Source organism: Crinia signifera, chromosome 9 (genome assembly GCF_055691185.1).
Source record: "Crinia signifera chromosome 9, ASM5569118v1, whole genome shotgun sequence".
In the NCBI taxonomy this organism is placed as follows: domain Eukaryota; kingdom Metazoa; phylum Chordata; class Amphibia; order Anura; family Myobatrachidae; genus Crinia; species Crinia signifera.
In genome coordinates, this window is record NC_139225.1 from 8,076,210 (window position 1) to 8,095,051 (window position 18,842).

General features: G+C 47.3%; 1 protein-coding gene and 1 long non-coding RNA gene across 5 annotated transcripts in view; one reads left to right on the top strand and one right to left on the bottom strand.

The window, feature by feature from the left end:
• LOC146037083 (kinesin-like protein KIF14) overlaps nucleotides 1-11,992 on the bottom strand; it is a 68,934-nt gene extending 56,942 nt beyond the window's left edge. Inside the window, exons 1-4 of one of the 3 annotated variants that reach the window (XM_083160996.1) lie at nucleotides 11,841-11,992; nucleotides 7,641-7,751; nucleotides 6,321-6,575; nucleotides 4,212-4,299 (exon numbers count right to left, since the gene is read on the bottom strand). In XM_083160996.1, the coding sequence (XP_083017122.1) occupies nucleotides 4,212-4,299; nucleotides 6,321-6,575; nucleotides 7,641-7,714 (417 nt within the window). In that variant the 5' untranslated portion in view covers nucleotides 7,715-7,751; nucleotides 11,841-11,992. Of the gene's footprint in view, nucleotides 1-4,211; nucleotides 4,300-6,320; nucleotides 6,576-7,640; nucleotides 8,371-11,840 lie in introns of those variants that run through there. The other 2 variants (XM_083160995.1, XM_083160997.1) reach the window with 2 other exon arrangements.
• A 1,622-nt stretch (nucleotides 11,993-13,614) lies between these two features.
• Nucleotides 13,615-18,842, top strand: part of LOC146037086 (uncharacterized) — a 46,108-nt gene continuing 40,880 nt past the window's right edge. For both annotated transcript variants that reach the window (XR_014460984.1, XR_014460983.1), the window contains exon 1: nucleotides 13,615-13,743. This is a non-coding gene — a long non-coding RNA (uncharacterized LOC146037086). The remainder of the gene's footprint in view (nucleotides 13,744-18,842) is intronic.

Here is an 18,842-nt window from a genome sequence, read left to right on the forward strand (position 1 = left end):
AGAAACACTGGACCCGCAATCGCCATGCTCTCTAACATGGGGAACCAAGCCCTCCTGGGCCAGTAGGGTAGAATGGCTATGACCTGGACCCCCTCCGTTCTGACCTTCCACAATGTCCTGTGAATGAGGGAAATTGGAGGAAACACATACCCTAGGTGAAACTCCCAACTGTGTGATAGGGCGTCCACCCCGCTCGACCCCCAAGCCGGGTATCGCGAGTAGAACCGTGGCAGCTTCTTGTTGACTGCTGAAGCCATGAGGTCCACCTCCGGTTGACCGAACTGCTCTACTATTTCTTGAAATACTGAATCCTTCAGTTCCCATTCGCCCGGAACCACGCTTGTGCGGCTCAAATAATCTGCGAGCCGATTGTCCTCCCCCAGTACATGGAGTGCTGATATGGACAACAGGTTTTCCTCGGACCAACACATGATGTTTCGCACCTCTTCTAAGAGCACGTGACTCCGTGTACCTCCTTGTCTGTTGACATAGGAGACGGTAGTGGCGTTGTCCGAAAAAATGCGCAGGTGCGCCCCTTGGATATCTTCGCTGAAGAATTCTATTGCCTTCCACACGGCTCTTAGTTCTCTGTGATTGGAGGAGAACTCTGACTCGTGCCGGGACCACAGACCTTGACATGTCTTGCCCAGACCATGAGCTCCCCAACCCATGGCGCTGGCGTCTGTGGTGATCACACTGTAACGGGACTTGCCAGTGAAGACTTTCTTGGTACTAGCTGATCGGCCTCCCACCATTTTAGGGATTCTTTGACTGCCACTGAGATCTTTATCTTCCTTTCCAGCGGTACCAGTCTTTTCGAGTAACCTAGAAGGGACCACTGGAGAGGCCTCATCCTCCATCTGGCCCATGGGATTATGTCCACCGTGGACGCCATCATCCCTAAAAGGCTCATTGCTGACCTGAGTGGTACGCGATCCTCCTCGTAGATTTTTGAGATTAGCTGCTGGATCTTCTCGCATCTCTTTGCGGACAAGGACACTTGAAACCTCACGGTATCCACCAGCACTCCCAGAAACTGGAGACTCTGTGTTGGCTTTAGACAGCTCTTCTCCCAATTTAATAGCCACCCGTGTTCCTGAAGAAACTGAATGGTGTAGTCTCTTGCTGTGACCACCTCTTCCTCTGAAGGTGCCACGATCAATAGATCGTCTAGGTAAGCCCATATCATAACTTTCCTTTTTCTCAGTTCTTCTATCAACACCACTAGAACCTTGGTGAAGACCCTTGGTGAAGAGGTGAGGCCGAAGGGCAGACAGGTGAACTGGAAATGATCGTGACCTATGCAGAATCTCAGATATTTTCTGTCGTCTGGGGAAATGGGAATATGGAAGTAGGCGTCTTTTAGGTCGATGGAGACCATAAAATCGTTTCTTCTCAACCCCATCAGGATCGATTTTGTAGTCTCCATGTGGAATTTTCTTTTCTTTATGCGCAAGTTTAATTTTCTTAAATCTAATATAGTTCTGTAACCTCCAGAACTCTTGCTGACTATGAAGAGACGAGAATAAAAACCGGCTCCTTTCTCTTCCTCCGGGACTCTCACCACTGCTCCTGATGCGATGAGTCCCTTTAAACTTAAATTTAGAGCTTCCCTTTCTATCTTCGAAACTGGGATCTCTGAAACACAAAATTTTGCCATTCTTGGCCTTGACATGAACTCTAGAGGATAGCCAGTCCTGACTACCTCCAGAACCCATCTGTCTCGGACGGTTTGTTCCCAGACGCGAGCGAAGCCCAACAGCCTTCCTGCTACCTGAGCCTGCTCCACCATGGGACCACCGTCACTGTTTCTGTGTGGCTCCCGAACTTTCGCCTCTTTTCTTGACGTATTGCCGAAAAAAGGCTCTGGACGTCCCCTGGGCGTATCTGTCCCGGACAGACCTGCCCGGCCTGTAGGACTTGGCCTGTCTATACGCTTGTCTGGAAGAATATGAGGAAAACCTCCCTCTTCTGTCCTGAGGTAATCTGACTGATTTACCACCTGACATTCTTTGAATCATCTGATCCAAACGACTGCCGAAAAGGAAAGCACCCTCATAGGGCAAAGTCGCTAGCTTGTTCTTCGAATGGGAATCTGCTGCCCATGACTTAAGCCACAAGGCCCTACGGGCCACCAACCCCGATGTCAGGGATTTTGCTGCAAAGTCAAGACCATCTAGGGAGGCCTCACACATATAGTCTACCGCCAGCTGAACCTGGGTAAGACTCTTGCAAATTTGATCCCGGGAAACCTTTTCCTGTATGTCTTCCTGTAATGCAGAACACCAAATCCTGAGTGCCCGGGAAAGGGAGGCCATGGCCACTCCTGATTTTAGCGAGACTGAGGCAGAGATATGCAATCTCTTTAGAGCACTCTCCATTTTTTTATCCATTGCGTCTTTCAGTGACGCACCATCCTCCAGAGGAATGGTAGTACGAGTCGTCACTTCTGACACTGCTGCGTCGACTTTAGGTATATTACACCACTTAATGAATTCTTCATCCTCAATGGGAAACATTTTTTGAATTCTCTTAGTCGACCCCACTCTTTTGTCGACACCTTGCCACTCCTTAGCTAGGATATCCTTCACAACTTTATGTACTGGAAAAGATCTCCCTTTTTTGGAACGATCCTCAAACAATGAGTCAAACTCAGATTTTGCAGGCTGTTTATAGTTAAGTGTCCTATAAAGATTTTTAAGCACTGCCTCTACCAACTCCACATTAAATAGACGCTCGTCCTCCAATACTTCGCCTGACTCAGCTGATGAGCCACCAGACTCCTCCTTGTCCACATCATCATGCACAGACACATCCCCGTCATCCTTATCAAGGCTAGTCTGGGACCTGGACCTCTTATTCCCTGCATACTCCTCCTTGGAAATAAAGTTTTTCTTCATCCAGTCCCTCATCTCAGCTAATTGGGCTGATATATTCATTCCAACATCCTTTTTTGTAAGACACTCTAAACATAGCACCGTCTCTCCAACAAAGGCTCTATCACATCCTGGACAGACTTTAGTATTCTTAGTTTTAGCCACTTTCTTTCTGGGCACTGAAGGCACACTACAAAACAAGAAAGAGATACTAACTATCTGACTGACAACTGGCATGTTCTAACAGCGTGTCCTCTGTAAGAGGACTTACCTGGGCGGCGGTGTAACATCTTTCTGAGAGGCATCCTCCATGGTAACAATTCCGGTTAGAACAATCCAAAATGCTTTTGCAACCGTATCGCCTTGCGCCTGTAACACCGACCAGGCGCCTTTTAAATACCCGCTGCTTCTAGCAGCCAGCGTCCTCCTCCCGCCGGCGTCAGCCTGGCGCGCACTTCCGCATAGCTGGAACGCACGCGGCCGTGACCCGCACGCCGCGTGCATCCGCCGGAAGTGACGCGCGCGTCCCTGACGGTACCTGAGTCTGTACTGCCGGGGAAGCTCAGCGTACTCAGAGCAGCAAGCCGGAGCCTGCTCCCGGACAACGGGAGACCACGCAGGAGCCGCCGGATAGGTGACACTTACATATGTTAGGCGGGGAGAGACGCTGTGGGTTTCCATGATGTCCTTGCCACCGGCCCCCGGACACACTTTAGGCTTAAGGCACCGCCAGCCTTACCGCCCAGGTCTCCGATAGCATAACCAGCCTACCGGGTAAAAAAATAAATAAGCTAACTCTAACTGACTACCTGTCACAGACAGAAGGAGACAGGAAAAAGACTACGGTCTATGGGGAGGTGCCAGATTATATAGAGGAAGGGGCTGGATCCTAGGGGAAAAAACTACCTGTCTAATTGGAGAGGAGAGAGGGATGAACCCAATGTAATGGCTGCCATGAAGTATGAAGGAGAAATTTGTGTCTTTGAATATCTTTGAGTATTTGAATATCTCAAATATCTTTAGAATGTAAGATCTAACGAGCAGGGTCCTCTCTTATGTGCTTTTTTTAGAATATATCTCTGCCGCTGTTATAATTGCATCAGTGTCCGCTGCTGCAACTGTCTTATTTACCATGTACTTGTCCTAATTTGCATTTTTACTGTAAATCACAATCTTTCTTGTATTGTTCTTTGCTCATTTATGTATTGCCAGGCGCTGCGGAACCCTTGTGGCCCCATATAAATAAACAATAATAATAATAATAATGATATTATAAGTTACTCCTGCTGGTGAGTATACAGCAGACATTAGAATATGCAATAGTTATTTACTCACCTCTTTCTGGTCAACGAGGTTTATATTCTGAAAAAGCTCCTGGCAAAACCTTGGAATTATTCCAATATCTGCATTATACCCCATCATCCTAGATAATATAAGAATTTAGGAGTTTACACTTACACTACAAGAGATGTATTCTACTCAGAAACACAGGAAAGTTGCAACCTTCATTGTGATCATACTGCAAAGCCAGAATCACTTATGTTGTACTTCATTTGTCATTTTACTACGCATGTACTAAATTTCCCTTTCCTCACGTTGAGCGGAGAAGTTGACCATAGAAACCAACAACTTCTACTCCTCTTACAGAATGTACTTGATAAATGCCACCTGAAAGCAGATTGGGGTTAGAATGGGAGTGTACTACTGCTTATACTCAAAACTGGTTCCTCCAGAGAGGCTTCTTTCCTTAACCAAGAGGTCACCTGAGTTCTATGACTGCATGCGTTGTGCCAATTCCTGCTATCCACATACAGTACCTCCCAACATGATCCATTCCAGGAGAGACAAAATGCTCTGTTTCAAAACTTCCTTGCCAGTTGCGGGACTGCAGCACAGTCCAAAATTTAAATAGGGGAGCCACACCAACTGCCAGCCCAAAGTCACAGTCCAGGTCTCTGGCAGTTGGTGTGGCTATTTGAATTTTGGACTACTGTGCGTTGCAGCTCTGCCTTTTTTCAGTTTCCACTGGCAAGGAAGTCCAGGAATAGAGCATTTTTTGGACCTCCTGAAACAGGTCATGTATGTACCCAGACTGATATAGTGGGTCGACTCTTCCCCCTTTGCTCCAAGAGACTTGCTTGGTATTATAACTATATGCATCTTGTATAAAGTTACCAGCTGCTACACTTCATGCCTTAATCAGTGTAACCATATGGAGTAGGCTAGGGCTATACCTACAACATGCAGTAAACCATACTACTGGTTAAGATCTTGACTGTTCTTTGAGTCCGTAACATTCCATGCTGTGTACATTATTCTGCAATGCCACCACATGTACACACATCTCCAACAGTTAGTGGCTATGACCAACTTATCTAACTACCCACAGCTACACACATCACTACATAATGCATAAACCTCTATGTTTTGGTGTATACAGTGATTGGATATGGTAACACCACATGATATATGTGACCGATACTACAACGAAGCAGCCATTGTTTGAGTAGGACAAATATTCATGCAAACACACCATGAAATAGCAGCTGTACATTACCAGGTCATACAAATCTCTCATCCATAAACCAAACTGGCTGAACTAAGCAATATTTCATCTCACTCATCAGCCATGGCTACATTCATAAACGTTTATTGCCATATAAAAAAGGAATACTTTAAAGAGTTATAGTATAAATCAATCGTTTTTGCTAAAATGCTAGAATACCAGCCTCCTAAAGTCACGGACCAGTCAAGAGACCTTCTAATCAGCTCCATAGCAGAGCCAATCTCCCTCGGCCTAAAGAGGAGACTTTCCTCCCTCAAGATGACAACAACAGACCTGGGATCAACGTGAAAAGCATGAAGGTACTGTTTTTAGGTAAGCAGATTACCTCAGTCTACTGGGTATAAAGAAAGTTGTACATCGGACTTGGCTATGTCATCATCTAACAATTAACCCTGTATCATTTAGAAGTCAGTTTTCCTAATCCCATAGACCAGGCATGTCCAACGTTGGCCCTCCAGATGTTTTCAAACTACACATCCCAGCATGCTTTGCAATAGTTTTAGCCTTCTCTAATAGCAAAACTGTGGCAAAGCATGCTGGGATGTGTAGTTTCACAACATCTGGAGGGCCAACGTTGGACATGCCTGCCATAGACCGTTTTATATGTATATTTACATTGGAGCTGATGTTAAGGAGAGTTTCTTCTTGACCATGAAAACTACGGTTTTATCTCCACATATTGATATATCTATCGATGCCCACTTTTCATTGATAGAGCACATGTACTAATATAGAGTACATTACATATGCACAGGGGTTGATTGCAGTACATAATATTTTCTGTACTACAAGACTTTCCACTCACTGCCACATAAAATTAACATGCTAGATACACAACTGTAAAGGGTAGGAGTCTACTAGAATTAATTTGAACTTACGTGTAGGACTTCCCAGATCCTGTCTGTCCATAGGCAAACAGACACGTATTGTAACCATGAAAGACCTTGACCAGCAGGGGCCGGGCCAGTTGCTTGTAAATCTCCTCTTGAGAACAATGTATTTCACCACCAGGATGGGAGGAGGAAAAGCAGAAATCATACTGGAAAGAGTACTTCTGATTGCTCTGGGGACGTACAAAGTGTACGGTTTGTCCTTTAACAGACACCACACTTTTGTATCCGCTTGCTATTTCTCTATAAAGAAAGAACTCATTCAATTTATAAAGACGCAATGCCGAATTTTCTCATGACTCTTGAACAATAAATAAAGAGCAAGCTTGTGAAAGCTAGACAAAAATTCAACTTGCAATGGTAGCGTTAAAGGATCAACCTGCTTCCTCATGTGTCTGCCATTTTTCTTTTGCTATCCGACTGATGTTTTAGAGTAAGTTTGTGAACAGTAACAGCCTTATTTAAGCAAGGCACCACAGAAAAAACACTAACAAGGGTAACTAACAAGGTAAACTATAAACATAGGAACTTTGAAAATAGCAAAACCACAACTAAGGCTGAAAGAAGACGTTAGTCCATCGAGGTCAAACAATTTGACGTATCTACAGGACTTGAATAATATCTATAAGATTCCCTTAAACGGACCATGCATCTACAGATTTGTTGTCCGATCTGGCAGGTTGCAACAAAAACCTGGTAATGGATGAGAACAAATGACAGTTGACCATTTGCTTGGAATTGCTGGAAAACTGACAAACTGTCATTCAGATATTACCAGGTTTTTGTTCCAACCACCCAGATCTGACAATCAATCTGTAGATGTAAGGCCAGCTTTAGTGGCCAAAAATCTATCCAATTTTTATTTAAATTCAAAACTTGTCTATTTCCTCTCAACCTCCATTTCTCTAGTTCCTCCCATGGAGGAACTAGAAGAAAGGCTTAACACAGTGATGGCTAACCTTAACACTCCAGCTGTTGTTGAACTAAACATCCCAGCATTCCCTGCATTAGTTTTAGCATGGCCAAATAGTAAAACTGTAGCAGAGCATGCTGGGATGTGTAGTTCAACAACAGCTGGTGTGTCAATTTTAGCCATCACTGGCTTAATGGGCAATACCGTAATAGTTGCCTTTTCCCTTTAACCTGGAAATGTCATCAATTCGCAACGCAGAAGTAAGATTTACTGGTCAATATAAAACATGGTATATTTCACATTTCTTATGATCATACTGAGAAATAAATTTAGAATTGCTACAGTGAAATGTCATTCCCCATTTCTCAATTATTTTTGGCCATGTTCAATGATACCTTTCATTTAGAGGTCGGACGCGTAAAGCCACAATTACAGCTGCATTCTCCGGGACATCTTCCAGCTGATCCATGACGGCACAAGGCTTTTCTTGGCCCCAACGTTTGTTTCTGGTAAACATAACAACGATGAGATAAGTATCATTAGTTCCTCCACTGCTGAAGCCGGGAGCAGGAATTCTGCATCCAGTCCCACTGGTGGGTTCTTCAAGATATAGAGGGATGCGCCAAGTGGACATAGAGTGAGATATAAATAGTGCCCGAAGCATGGCGAGTGAAGCGAGCCATACAAGGGGACACTGTACGCTTCTATGCAATACATCATAGGAGCAGCTGTGTTCCCTCTGCCTTCTCCCCTCTTTGCTGCTGTCCTTTTGTCACTTAATAGATTTCTTGGGGAGAGGATTGATTGTGTTGGCATACAACATGTGGGCTGAAGCTTTGAATGCTGAAGGCAGTGTTCAAGGTGCTGAGGGTTATCACCTAGAGCGGAACCTCAGTGCAGGGCTAATCATAGGACAGCATGCTCCTTGCCACATGCCTGCTCTTTTCCGCGAGCGGCTCAGCTCATGGAAAAGAACCTGTTCTTTTGAACAGCCAGGGGCGGATTGGACCACCGGGAAACCGGGCCATTTCCCGATGGGCTGGCCCAAAACTCACTAAAACCGGCTGGCTGGGCCACAGACCGCGCAACAGTGGGCAGCAGCCGTGGCACTTTGCCCAAATCCATAATGGCCACAGGAGGGCTGCCGTGCATGCGCGACAGCGCACAGCACCTCCCATGGACCTCCCTTTTCCTCCCTACTTTTGCGGCTCCCTTTCACCTTCCGCCCGACTGAAGAAGCTCCGCCCGGCATCTGGAGGCACCGAGCAGAGAGCAGCAGGTATGTAATGGAGCACTCATTACATACAACATTACCCCCCCCCCCAACCCGCGCATTACATACACCACCGCCGGTACCACCCCCCACCGCATTACATACACCGCCCCCCCCCCCCCTCCCCCTGGCTGCTGTACAATTTTCTCCAGGCTGGATTCAAGGAACAATCCACCCCTGTGAACGGCTCATGGCTCACTGTAATAGTAACACACAAGTGCTTTGCCTAGATGCCACTAATACAGTGAGCCATTGGGGGAGGCTGATGTACTGGCGTGCAGGGACAGGGAGTCCAGCACAGGGTGCAGTGCACTGCACGGAGCAGAGGTGGAGTTGCGGGGTCCAATGCCGCAAGTGCAACTAAACAGTGAGTGGCGGTTCCTGAAGTGAGATGGTGATTGGAAGAATCGTCTCACTCTAGGCACCACCGCTCACTGTTCAGTTCTTCACTGAGTCAGCAGACTGAGCGACTCTGCGGCGGGCCATTCATGGAGCGTGACAGTTTTCAATCACTGACAGTGGAGAACCGTCTCCCTCCAGGAACTGCCGCTTGATCACCGGTGGCCTTAGGACATGTGTCAGTCAGACAATGGGCAGTATTCAATGAGGCTGATTCGCCATGTTTTATGGCGATTTTGTGCTATTTTCGTGCTGTGCAGCGATTTTTTGACTAAACGGTGAATCACCCTATTCAATGACCAGACGGTGAATACATTTCAAGGTTTTTATCGCCATGATTCACCGAGTAGCAATCGCTATCTTTTTATGGTGAAGTGGAATGTGAACTTTTTAAATAAGGTGTTTTGTTTTTTACATTTGGTGTAAAAAAAAAATCAGGAATTTTATTCTGAGGAGGGGCATGCTATTTTTATTCATGTGCTGTAAGCACATGAATATATATAAATTTTTTTTTTTTTTTTTTTTTTTTTTTTACACAGAGCAGCCAGCAGGGGGCCGGGAGCCGAGCCGCTCATTAGATATTCATATATTCACTGCACCCGATCAATACATATGCACGATCGGGTGTAGTGAATATACCTGGTCCCCTGTTGGCTATCCCGGGGGCAGCCTGTGCTGCCTGGCTCCCGGGGAGCCCACCTCCCCCCCACAAACGTTCTGGGGCAGGCAGGGAGACTTCCATCTCCCTGCCTGCCGCCGTCCTCAGGCTCCCTGCGGCATCCGCCGCAGGAGTTAAAATTCGCCGGTCAGGGACAGTGAGCCCCTGGCTCCTTGAATACTGGAGCCGGCGAGGCTCCGGAACGCGGCGGGCAGTGACAAATGTGCAGCGAATCCTAAACAGGATTCGCTGCACATCGTCAAAATTCTCATTGAATACTGCCCAATGAGTCAGTAAACACCAGTCAGTGAGCGAGCTGCGATTCCTGGAGCAAGTCCCTTTTTCCAATCAATCACACGGTCAGTGAAGAACCATTTGCAGGAAGAGACGCCGCTCACTTAGTAGAGCCTGCTCAAGAGTGAGCAGGGGGCTGGAGGGCCTCAGGTCAGCTTTCCTCCTTAAGCCCCTCCCCTATCGCGGACCTGATTACACCACTGCATATAGCCCATTTAACGCACTGTGGCTGTTGTAAATGGATAAAGATATGCAGATACATTTATTAAGTGCTTTATATATGTACAGTAGAACACACACTACAGTATCTAGCACAAAGAATGTTGGTCATTGGCTTCTTATCCCAGGGTTGCTTACCTGACCCTCTCCTTCAGGAAGAACATGCTCTATTCCTGGACTTCCCTGGTAATGTATGATTGCCATCACCTGTGGTGAACCGGTTAATTGATAAGAAACAGGGGTGTAAGTAGATATTTGTAGGCCCCATAGCCAAAGTTTGTAAAAGCGGTACTCTTTACCTAGAAGGGCGCCCACGATTTTGATCTTGGGCATCGCAAGGTAAAAAAATCACGTCGGTCGCATCGCATGCGACCAAAAAATCGCATGCGATGCGACCGACGCGATTACCCATAGGGAACAATGTTAAATGTCCCAATTGACTCGATTTTCTATAGAGAACAATGTTAAATGGCCCACAGAGGCCAAATAGGCACCTTGAAGTGTGAAATGGCCCCCTCAATTGTTAACGCCACCCCACGATCAACGTCAACCCGAAGCGTGGCGAGAGCAGCGTGGCGAGCCCGCAAGGGGCGTCGGTACGCGTCCTACAACCTTTTCATACCCCCACTATCCACGTCGGTGTGGAGTTGAGAATAGAAAGTGTGGCGAGCGCAGCGAGCCTGAAGCATGGCGAGCGCAGCGAGCCCCGCGGACACCTGTGAAGCCCGTGAGGGGGCGCGTATACCTGTGAAGGTGTCCGCGTCCGCTCGCCACGCTTCGGGCTCGGTAGCTCGCTGCGCTCCCCACACTTTCTATTCTTAACTCCACACCGACGTGGATAGTGGGGGTATGAAAAGGTCGTAGGACGCGTACCGCGGGCTCGCTTCGCTCGCCACGCTTCGGGTTGACGTTGATCGTGGGGTGGCGTTAATTGAGGGGGCCATTTCACACTTCAGGGTGCCTATTTGGCCTCTGTGGGCCATTTAACATTGTTCCCTATGGAAAATCGGGTCAATTGGGACATTTAACATTGTTCCCAATGGGAAATCGCGGTAATCGCGTCGGTCGCATCGCATGCGATTTTTTGGTCGCATGCGATGCGACCGATGCGATATACATTTTAACATATATTTCTATGTAAAATCGCGGGCATCGCATCGGTCGCATCACATGCCATTATAATGGCATGCGATGTACATGCGATGCCCGCGATGGGCGCCCTTCTAGGTAAAGAGTAATGTTAAAGCCCCTATTTACCATCCTATGGTGGTCAATGTATAGAACACCTGTAACTTTGGCCCCATAGCAGTTGCATCCCTTGCACCAATGGTAGTTACTCCCTTGATAACATCCTACATTACCAGGGAAGTCCAGGAACAGAGTATTGTCTCCCTGAAGGAGGGGGTCAGGTACACAACCCTTTCCTATCCCAAGGAATGTTACAATTACCTACCACATGAAAACAGGTTGTGATTTTTTTTTGCTCAAAAACCAGTTAACATACCATTATCTTTCTATCAAAAGGTATAGCTCTAGCTCCGAAGTGTTCACATAGTATTACGTTTGTCATAGTTATTATTCCAAAAACAACAACATTAATGATAATAATGATGTTAAATTCCCTCTTTTTTACTCAGGTGGAAGGTCTGATATTTCCATTCTATGCATCTTCTGTATAACACAATACTTTACTTGTGCAGGGATGTATTGAGCACTTAGTTATCATGTAATAAAACATAACTGGTGACTTACCTGTAATATCCAAGAGATCAGAAACTTGCAAACCGATCACTTATGTTAGCTCCCATGGAAAGCTGGGTACGCAGTCACACCTGATAATTTGGTTGTCCAAACTACCTGGTGGGAAGAAAAATCTGGTACTGTGCTCCCAAACGCAGCAAACAGACCATGGTCATTCAGAAAAATGGGTTAAATCCATTTTATTTACCAATTCTCTACAAACAATAGTTTTTGTCCATTTTCCAGCTTTTGGGAGCAAATGTTTGTTTGTCATTTGTTCCAGCACGTTTCCAAATTTTTGTTTGTCACCAGGTAGAATAGACAGATAAATGTTTAGGTGTGTATCCAGCTTACGATGGTGTGCCTCTCATTAGTGTCTTAATTACTGTTGATTAAGGAGGCATTAAAGGCCCATACACACTATAAGAATATTTTTTCCAATCTGGCTGGTTGGAATGTAAATCTGGAAATTGCTGGTAACGGATTACAATCCACCATTTGCTCCTAAATGCTGGAAAATGGACAAAATCAGTCATCTGCATAAATTAATTTAACCAATTTGCTGAATGACAACGTTTGTCTGTTTCCCATGTGTAGGAGCTAATGGTCAATTGTCATTTGCTCCCAAAAAATTCCAGATTTTCAGTCCAACCAGTCAGATTGGAAAGATAATCTTCTAGTGCAGTGGTTCCCAACCCTGGTCCTCAAGTACCCCCAACAGCGCACTTTTTCCAGGTCACCTGGCAGGTGCACTCATTATTCAGGCACATTTGAAAAGATCCACAGGTGGAGCTAATTATAGCACTTGTGATTTTGTGTGGAGACCTGCAAAACGTGCACTGTTGGGGGTACTTGAGAACCAGGGTTGGGAACCACTGTTCTAGTGTGTATGGGCCTTAAACCTCCCAGCACTGATAGCATACCTCCCAACATGACCCTCTCCAGGAGGGACACAATGCTCTGCTCCTGCACTTCCCTGGTAATATATGGATTACCATCACCTCATTCCCTCCAACATGACCCATTCCATTAGGTACAAAATTCACTGTTTCTGGACTTCCCTCTTAATTGATAATTGCAGTCACCTGTGTTGAACTAGTTCAGTGCTGATAACGGTGTTCCAGCAAAGGTGAAGGCAATCCTAAATTAAGGAAGAAGTCCAGACTCAGAGCATTTTGTACCTAATGGAATGGGTCATGTTGGAGGGTATGTCACCTGTGTAGAAACACCTTTCTTATCAATTAACCTGTTCAACACAGGTGCTGGCAATCCTACATTACCAGGGAAGCCCAGGAACAGAGCATTTTCTCCCGCATGGAGAGGGGCATGTTGGGAAGTATGCTGATAGGAAAAACAAACATACCAAATTGATCTTATTCTGAAGGTGCGTACACATGTACAAATTTATCTGTCCAATTTATCTGGATTGTATGGGAGCAAATGACAATCAAAAATTTCCACCCAAATGCAGGAAAATATCTGCTTTGATAAATGTGTTATATCAGAATGATTTAAACAATTTATCTGACTGATCACTGTCTGTTTTCAAGCATTTGGGAACAATTTTTTGATTGTCATTTGCTCCCATACATTTCCAGGTTATTGTTCCCACCAGATAGATTGGACAGATAAATCTGTACGTGTGTATGCACCTTAATATTTATATGGTGATATCAAATATATTGCAGCAGTAGATAATGCTGGTCATTATATTCAGGAACATAGTTGTTCTTATAATGTGTTTTATGTTTGTTTATGTTACGTCTCTGTCACCTAGGCAACATAGACGCCACGTCAAACACGGCGCACGGAGAGGCTCAGCTGACACCGGAGTTTCCACCTACGTCATCAGCCTGGTGAGAGCGGGTGCAGGACGAGGCGGAAGTGAACTGCAGAGTGCAGCACGTGGGCAGAGGTATGAGGAGGTGGCATCAGCTTAGATTAAGATATTTATGCACAGTTTTTGATATGCTTTGTCACTTATTTTGGCTTGATAAGGGGCGCAGCCCCGAAAATGTCGACATGGGTCTAGGTTGACATAGGAAAAGGTCGGCATGGTTCTAGGTCGAAAGATCATTATTTCAACAGGTCGTTAGTTTGACAGGTCATTAGTTCGACAATGTCTAGGTCGACAGCCAAAAGGTCGACGGGGTTTTTCATGTATATACCAGGAAATAATAGGCGTCACTCCGGGTCTTGTATACCAAAAACGTGAGTTTACTTGTGTTAAATGGTCTAAGCCGTTTCGGGCATCCGCCCTTTGTCCGGACCAAACACAACGATGAAGGGCGGATGCCCGAAACAGAGTAGACCGTTTAACACTAGTAAACTCACATTTTTGGTATACAAGACCCGGAGTGACGCCTATTATTTCCTGGTATATACATGAAAAACCCCATGTCGACCTTTTGGCTGTCGACCTAGACATTGTCGAACTAATGACCTGTCGAACTAACGACCTGTTGAACTAATGATCTTTCGACCTAGAACCATGCCGATCTTTTCCTATGTCAACCTAGACCCATGTCGACATTTTCCCATGCCGACGTAATGGTGTCGACCTAATGGCTGTCTACCATCATGCTTTAGACCAAATGACCGCATCCCGTGTGTGTGTGTGTGTGTGATGTGCAATATGCAGTGGTACAGATGCCTACGTGTATGGAGATCTATGGGGGTATGGTCAGAGTACTGTGCTAAGTCTAGGTAGATAGGGAGCATGGAGCCATGGCACCAAGAGCAAGCTCATGTCACAGTGATACCAGCATCCCAACTGCCCCCGCAACACCCGCACTGGTATTCCAAATATATCAGGATCCCTATCTTGGAATACAGGCAGCCGGGATCCTGATCGGTAAGTATGCAGGACTAGCCAGTGGGCACCTGGGGAAGGGGGTTTAAGCAGGGCCAAAACTAGGTGTTTCGGCGCCCGGGTCCGCAGTCATTTGGTGTCCCCCCCCCCCCCAAAAAAAAAAAAAAAAAACAAATCACTGCCTTGGGGTCAGGCTGCGGGGGTCCGGGGACTGGAGAAGGTTAACTCCGGCTCCTAGCGCTGCCGGGCGGTAGGCAGATTTTGAAAAGACTTGCCGGACGCTGATTGGCTGAATTCAGCCAATCAGCGTCCGGCAAGTCTTTTCAAAATCATCAGCGCTTCCCGCCGCCAGGCAAATAGCGAGCGGCTGTGTATGTGAAACCTGCCGCTACACCAGTCCCTGGACCCCCGCTGCCAACATACCTGTGTGTAGCGTCCAGGGGTCCAGGGACTGGTGTAGCGGCAGCCTTCACTCACTCCGTCTCCTAGCGCTATCTGCCTGGCGGCGGGAAGCGCTGATGACTTTGAAAAGACTTGCCGGACGCTGATTGGCTGAATTCAGCCAATCAGCGTCCGGCAGGTCTTTTCAAAACCTGCCTCCCGCCCACCGTCCGGCAGCGCTAGGAGCCGGAGTTAACCCACCAGTCCCCGGACCCCCGCTAGGACCTGGCATTAACCCGCCAGTCCCCAGACCCCCGCTGCTCATCCCAGGGACCACGCTGCCGGGACACCAAACTAGCGCCCCCACCCTCCAGCGCCCGGTGCACGTGACCCCCTAGCCCCCCCCTAGTTACGGCCCTGGTTTAAGTTAATCAGATCAGCTGTCGGTATGCAAGCTCTGATTGGCTCACCAGCCGGTGCTGCATTTTAATTGGCCACCGGTGTCCGGAGGTGAAGAAGCCTGCACACCGGGAGAAGGGGGCTTTGTTCAGTGCACTGAACGCAGGCAACACAGTGGGGCAATTGAGGGGTGCGGTAGGCAGAATGAGCTATACCCACAGCACCCCCCCTGATGGCGGCCCTGTTAGGGATTACCCTTGAAATTTGGCACGACCTATACACTGCACATGCATTTATCATAATATTACATGTGTTTTCCCTATATGATGTAAGCTTTAATTTTCTTAAATTGCATATAAAATCAGTAATTGTAGCTCTGAATCTGTAATTTCATCTTTATTTACAGGTATCTAAAAATGCCCAGCAGGCTAAAACATTTCACATTTATGTAAATGTAAACAATCGCAGATTAACATAATAGTGAAAATAAGTCTACTTCATATGTTTTTGTCACAGATGTTTCTTTCACCTAAATTAGACATCAAATTGTGCGAGTGGGAGAATAAGCGGGTACACAATTAGGGAAGAGCAGCCCCTCTGGAAATAGCGCGCTTTCAGAGCTGTCTATAGAATTCCATTTACTTCGGTAAAATTTAATTAACGTTTTGATGTGAAACACTCCCAAAGAGCAAAAACATTTTGTTTCCAATTTAAAATACAGCTGCCACCATGTACTTACATTTGACTTCAATTAAATACATTTGGCACAAAGTTACCAGAGATGAAAGAGTGTGCGTGCCCACAAAAACGGTGGGTGCCCCCAGGAAACCGCTGGGCATCCACATATGAACGCAGACGGGCAGCTGCCTACCGGTCACGGGCGGACGACGTCGCAGAACATCAGACTGACTTATATTTGTGAACAAGGGAAAAATCCTGTGCGCATGGATGTTTATGTAATGGGTACTCTTTACCTAGAACGGCGCCCGCGATTAGCATCGCGGGCGTCGAGGGTAAAAAATCGCGGCCATCGCATGCACATAAAAAACGGGTGCGACGCGATGCCCGCGATTTTCCCATAGGGATCAATGTTAAAAGTGAGATTGGACGCGATTTTAGTGTTAAATGCCTCAATGCCCACGATTTTTACATAGGAAACAATGTTAAATGGGCCACAGAGCCCTAATAGTCCGACTGAAGTCTTAAATGGCCCCCACAATTTTTAACGCCACCCCGCGATCAACGTGAACCCGAAGCGTGGCGAGCGCGGCGGTACGCGTCCTCCGACCTTTTCATACCCCCACTATCCACGTCGGCGTGGAGTTGAGAATAGAATAGTGTGGCGAGCGCAGCGAGCCATCGAGCCCGAAGCGTGGCGAGCGCAGCCGGATACCTGTGAAGCCCGCGAAGGGACGCGTTTACCTGTGAAGGTATCCGCGTACCCCCACTATCCACGTCGGCGTGGAGTTGAGAATAGAATAGTGTGGCGAGCGCAGCGAGCCATCGAGCCCGAAGCGTGGCGAGCGCAGCCGGATACCTGTGAAGCCCGCGAAGGAACGCGTTTACCTGTGAAGGTATCCGCGTCCAATCGCGGGGCTCGCTGCGCTCGCCACTCTTCGGGCTCGGTGGCTCGCTGCGCTCGCCACACTATTCTATTCTCAACTCCACGCTGACGTGGATAGTGGGGGTATAAAAAGGTCGGAGGACGCGTACCGCCGCCCCTCGCGGGCTTGCTGCGCTCGCCACGCTTCGGGTTGACGTTGATCGTGGGGTGGCGTTAACAATTGTGGGGGCCATTTCAGACTTTAGGGTGACTATTTGGGCTCTGTGGCCCATTTAACATTGTTTCCTATGGAAAAATCGCGGGCATTGAGGCATTGAACACTAAAATCGTGTCCAATCTCACTTTTAACATTGATCCCTATGGGAAATCGCGGGCATCGCATCGCACCCGTTTTTTAGTGCATTCGATGGTCGCGATGGTCACGATGGGCGCCGTTCTAGGTAAAGAGTACCATGTAATGCACCGGGGAAATTAATTTATGTTATGCGGCGCAATGCGGTATGAAAATTTGCGCGGTGGGCATTTGCTCACCCCACAAGCCCCATTTGATGGCTCTCTAAGCAGTGCATTTACGCTGCTTAGCGCGACAACCAGATTATTGACTTAATTATACCATCTGTGAAGAAGCGGAGATAAGCCGTATAACCTGGACTGTTGGGGTGACTTGAGGACAGTGGTTTAGGATCACTGTTATACATGATTTGGGTGCTTTTCATAAGCATTATAGTCAGGGGCGTAACTAGAACTGTGTGGGCCCCATAGCAAAATTTTGGAAGGGGCCCCACACCCCCACCATTGTCACAAGAGAGAGAGAGGGAAAGAGTGTGTAAAGGAGAGAAAGGAGGAGAGACGGAGTGAGAGAGGGTGTAAGGGAGAGAATGAGTGTGAGAGCGAGTGTCAGGGAAAGATAGTGATTGAGAAGGGGAGAAATAAAGGGGGAGACACAGGGAGTGTAATGGAGAGGAAGGAGGAGAGAGGGAGTGAGAGGTAGTGTTAGGAAGAGACAGGGGATGAGAGAGAGAGCGAGAGAGAGAGAGAAGGTTTCAGGTTGAGAAGGGAGGGGGTATAGAGGAAGGAAAAGAGAGGGGGTGAGTGAGTAGAGGGGAGGCAGGGTAGGGGGAATGTGGAGAGGCTGGAGATTAGGGGCTTGAATGGGTTGCGACAGGCATATCCCCCCCTCTCAACAGGTCCCCCCTCCCTCTCAGTGTCCATCAGCGCTGGGTCTCCCTTCTTTCTTACATTGGCAGCTCAGTCTCTCCCGTGCGCAGCTCCAGTTCCTTTTCCTAGCAGAGCGTCTCCTGTCCTGTCAGCATCACAGACAGCCTCCGCTCTTCATTGTGCAGCGTCTCCTACTAGAGGCACATGCAGCTCCGTCTTTTCCGGATGCCAGTGTGCCCCAGCTCTCCTGTGTGCTGGGAATCCTTCCAGCAGCTCAGCTTGCCGCTCTCCTGTGCGCCGGGTCTCCACTGCTGAAGGGAGACACGGGACAGCGGCGCATCCATTGTCCGCACATCGGTATATAAAAAAAATGTAGAAAAAATAAAAAGGTTGCAGGGGACAGCCTGCTGGGGCCTCGCCCCCCCCCCCCCAAAGCCTGGGCCCCATAGCAGCTGCACCCCCTGCACCCTCCGTAGTTACGCCACTGATTATAGTCCTACATTCTACATGTACCAGCTGGTCATGTACGCAGACACAGGCAGCATATAATCGCAGGAACAGAACTAACAGCTTTTAATACATAATGCTAAATACAGGTCAGGTCTCCCTTATCCATGTATTCCAAAAACCGTGGTTTTTCAGAATATTTTGGGTTTTTTCCCCCGCCCCTTTTTCCCCCGCCCCTTTTTTCCCCCCATAC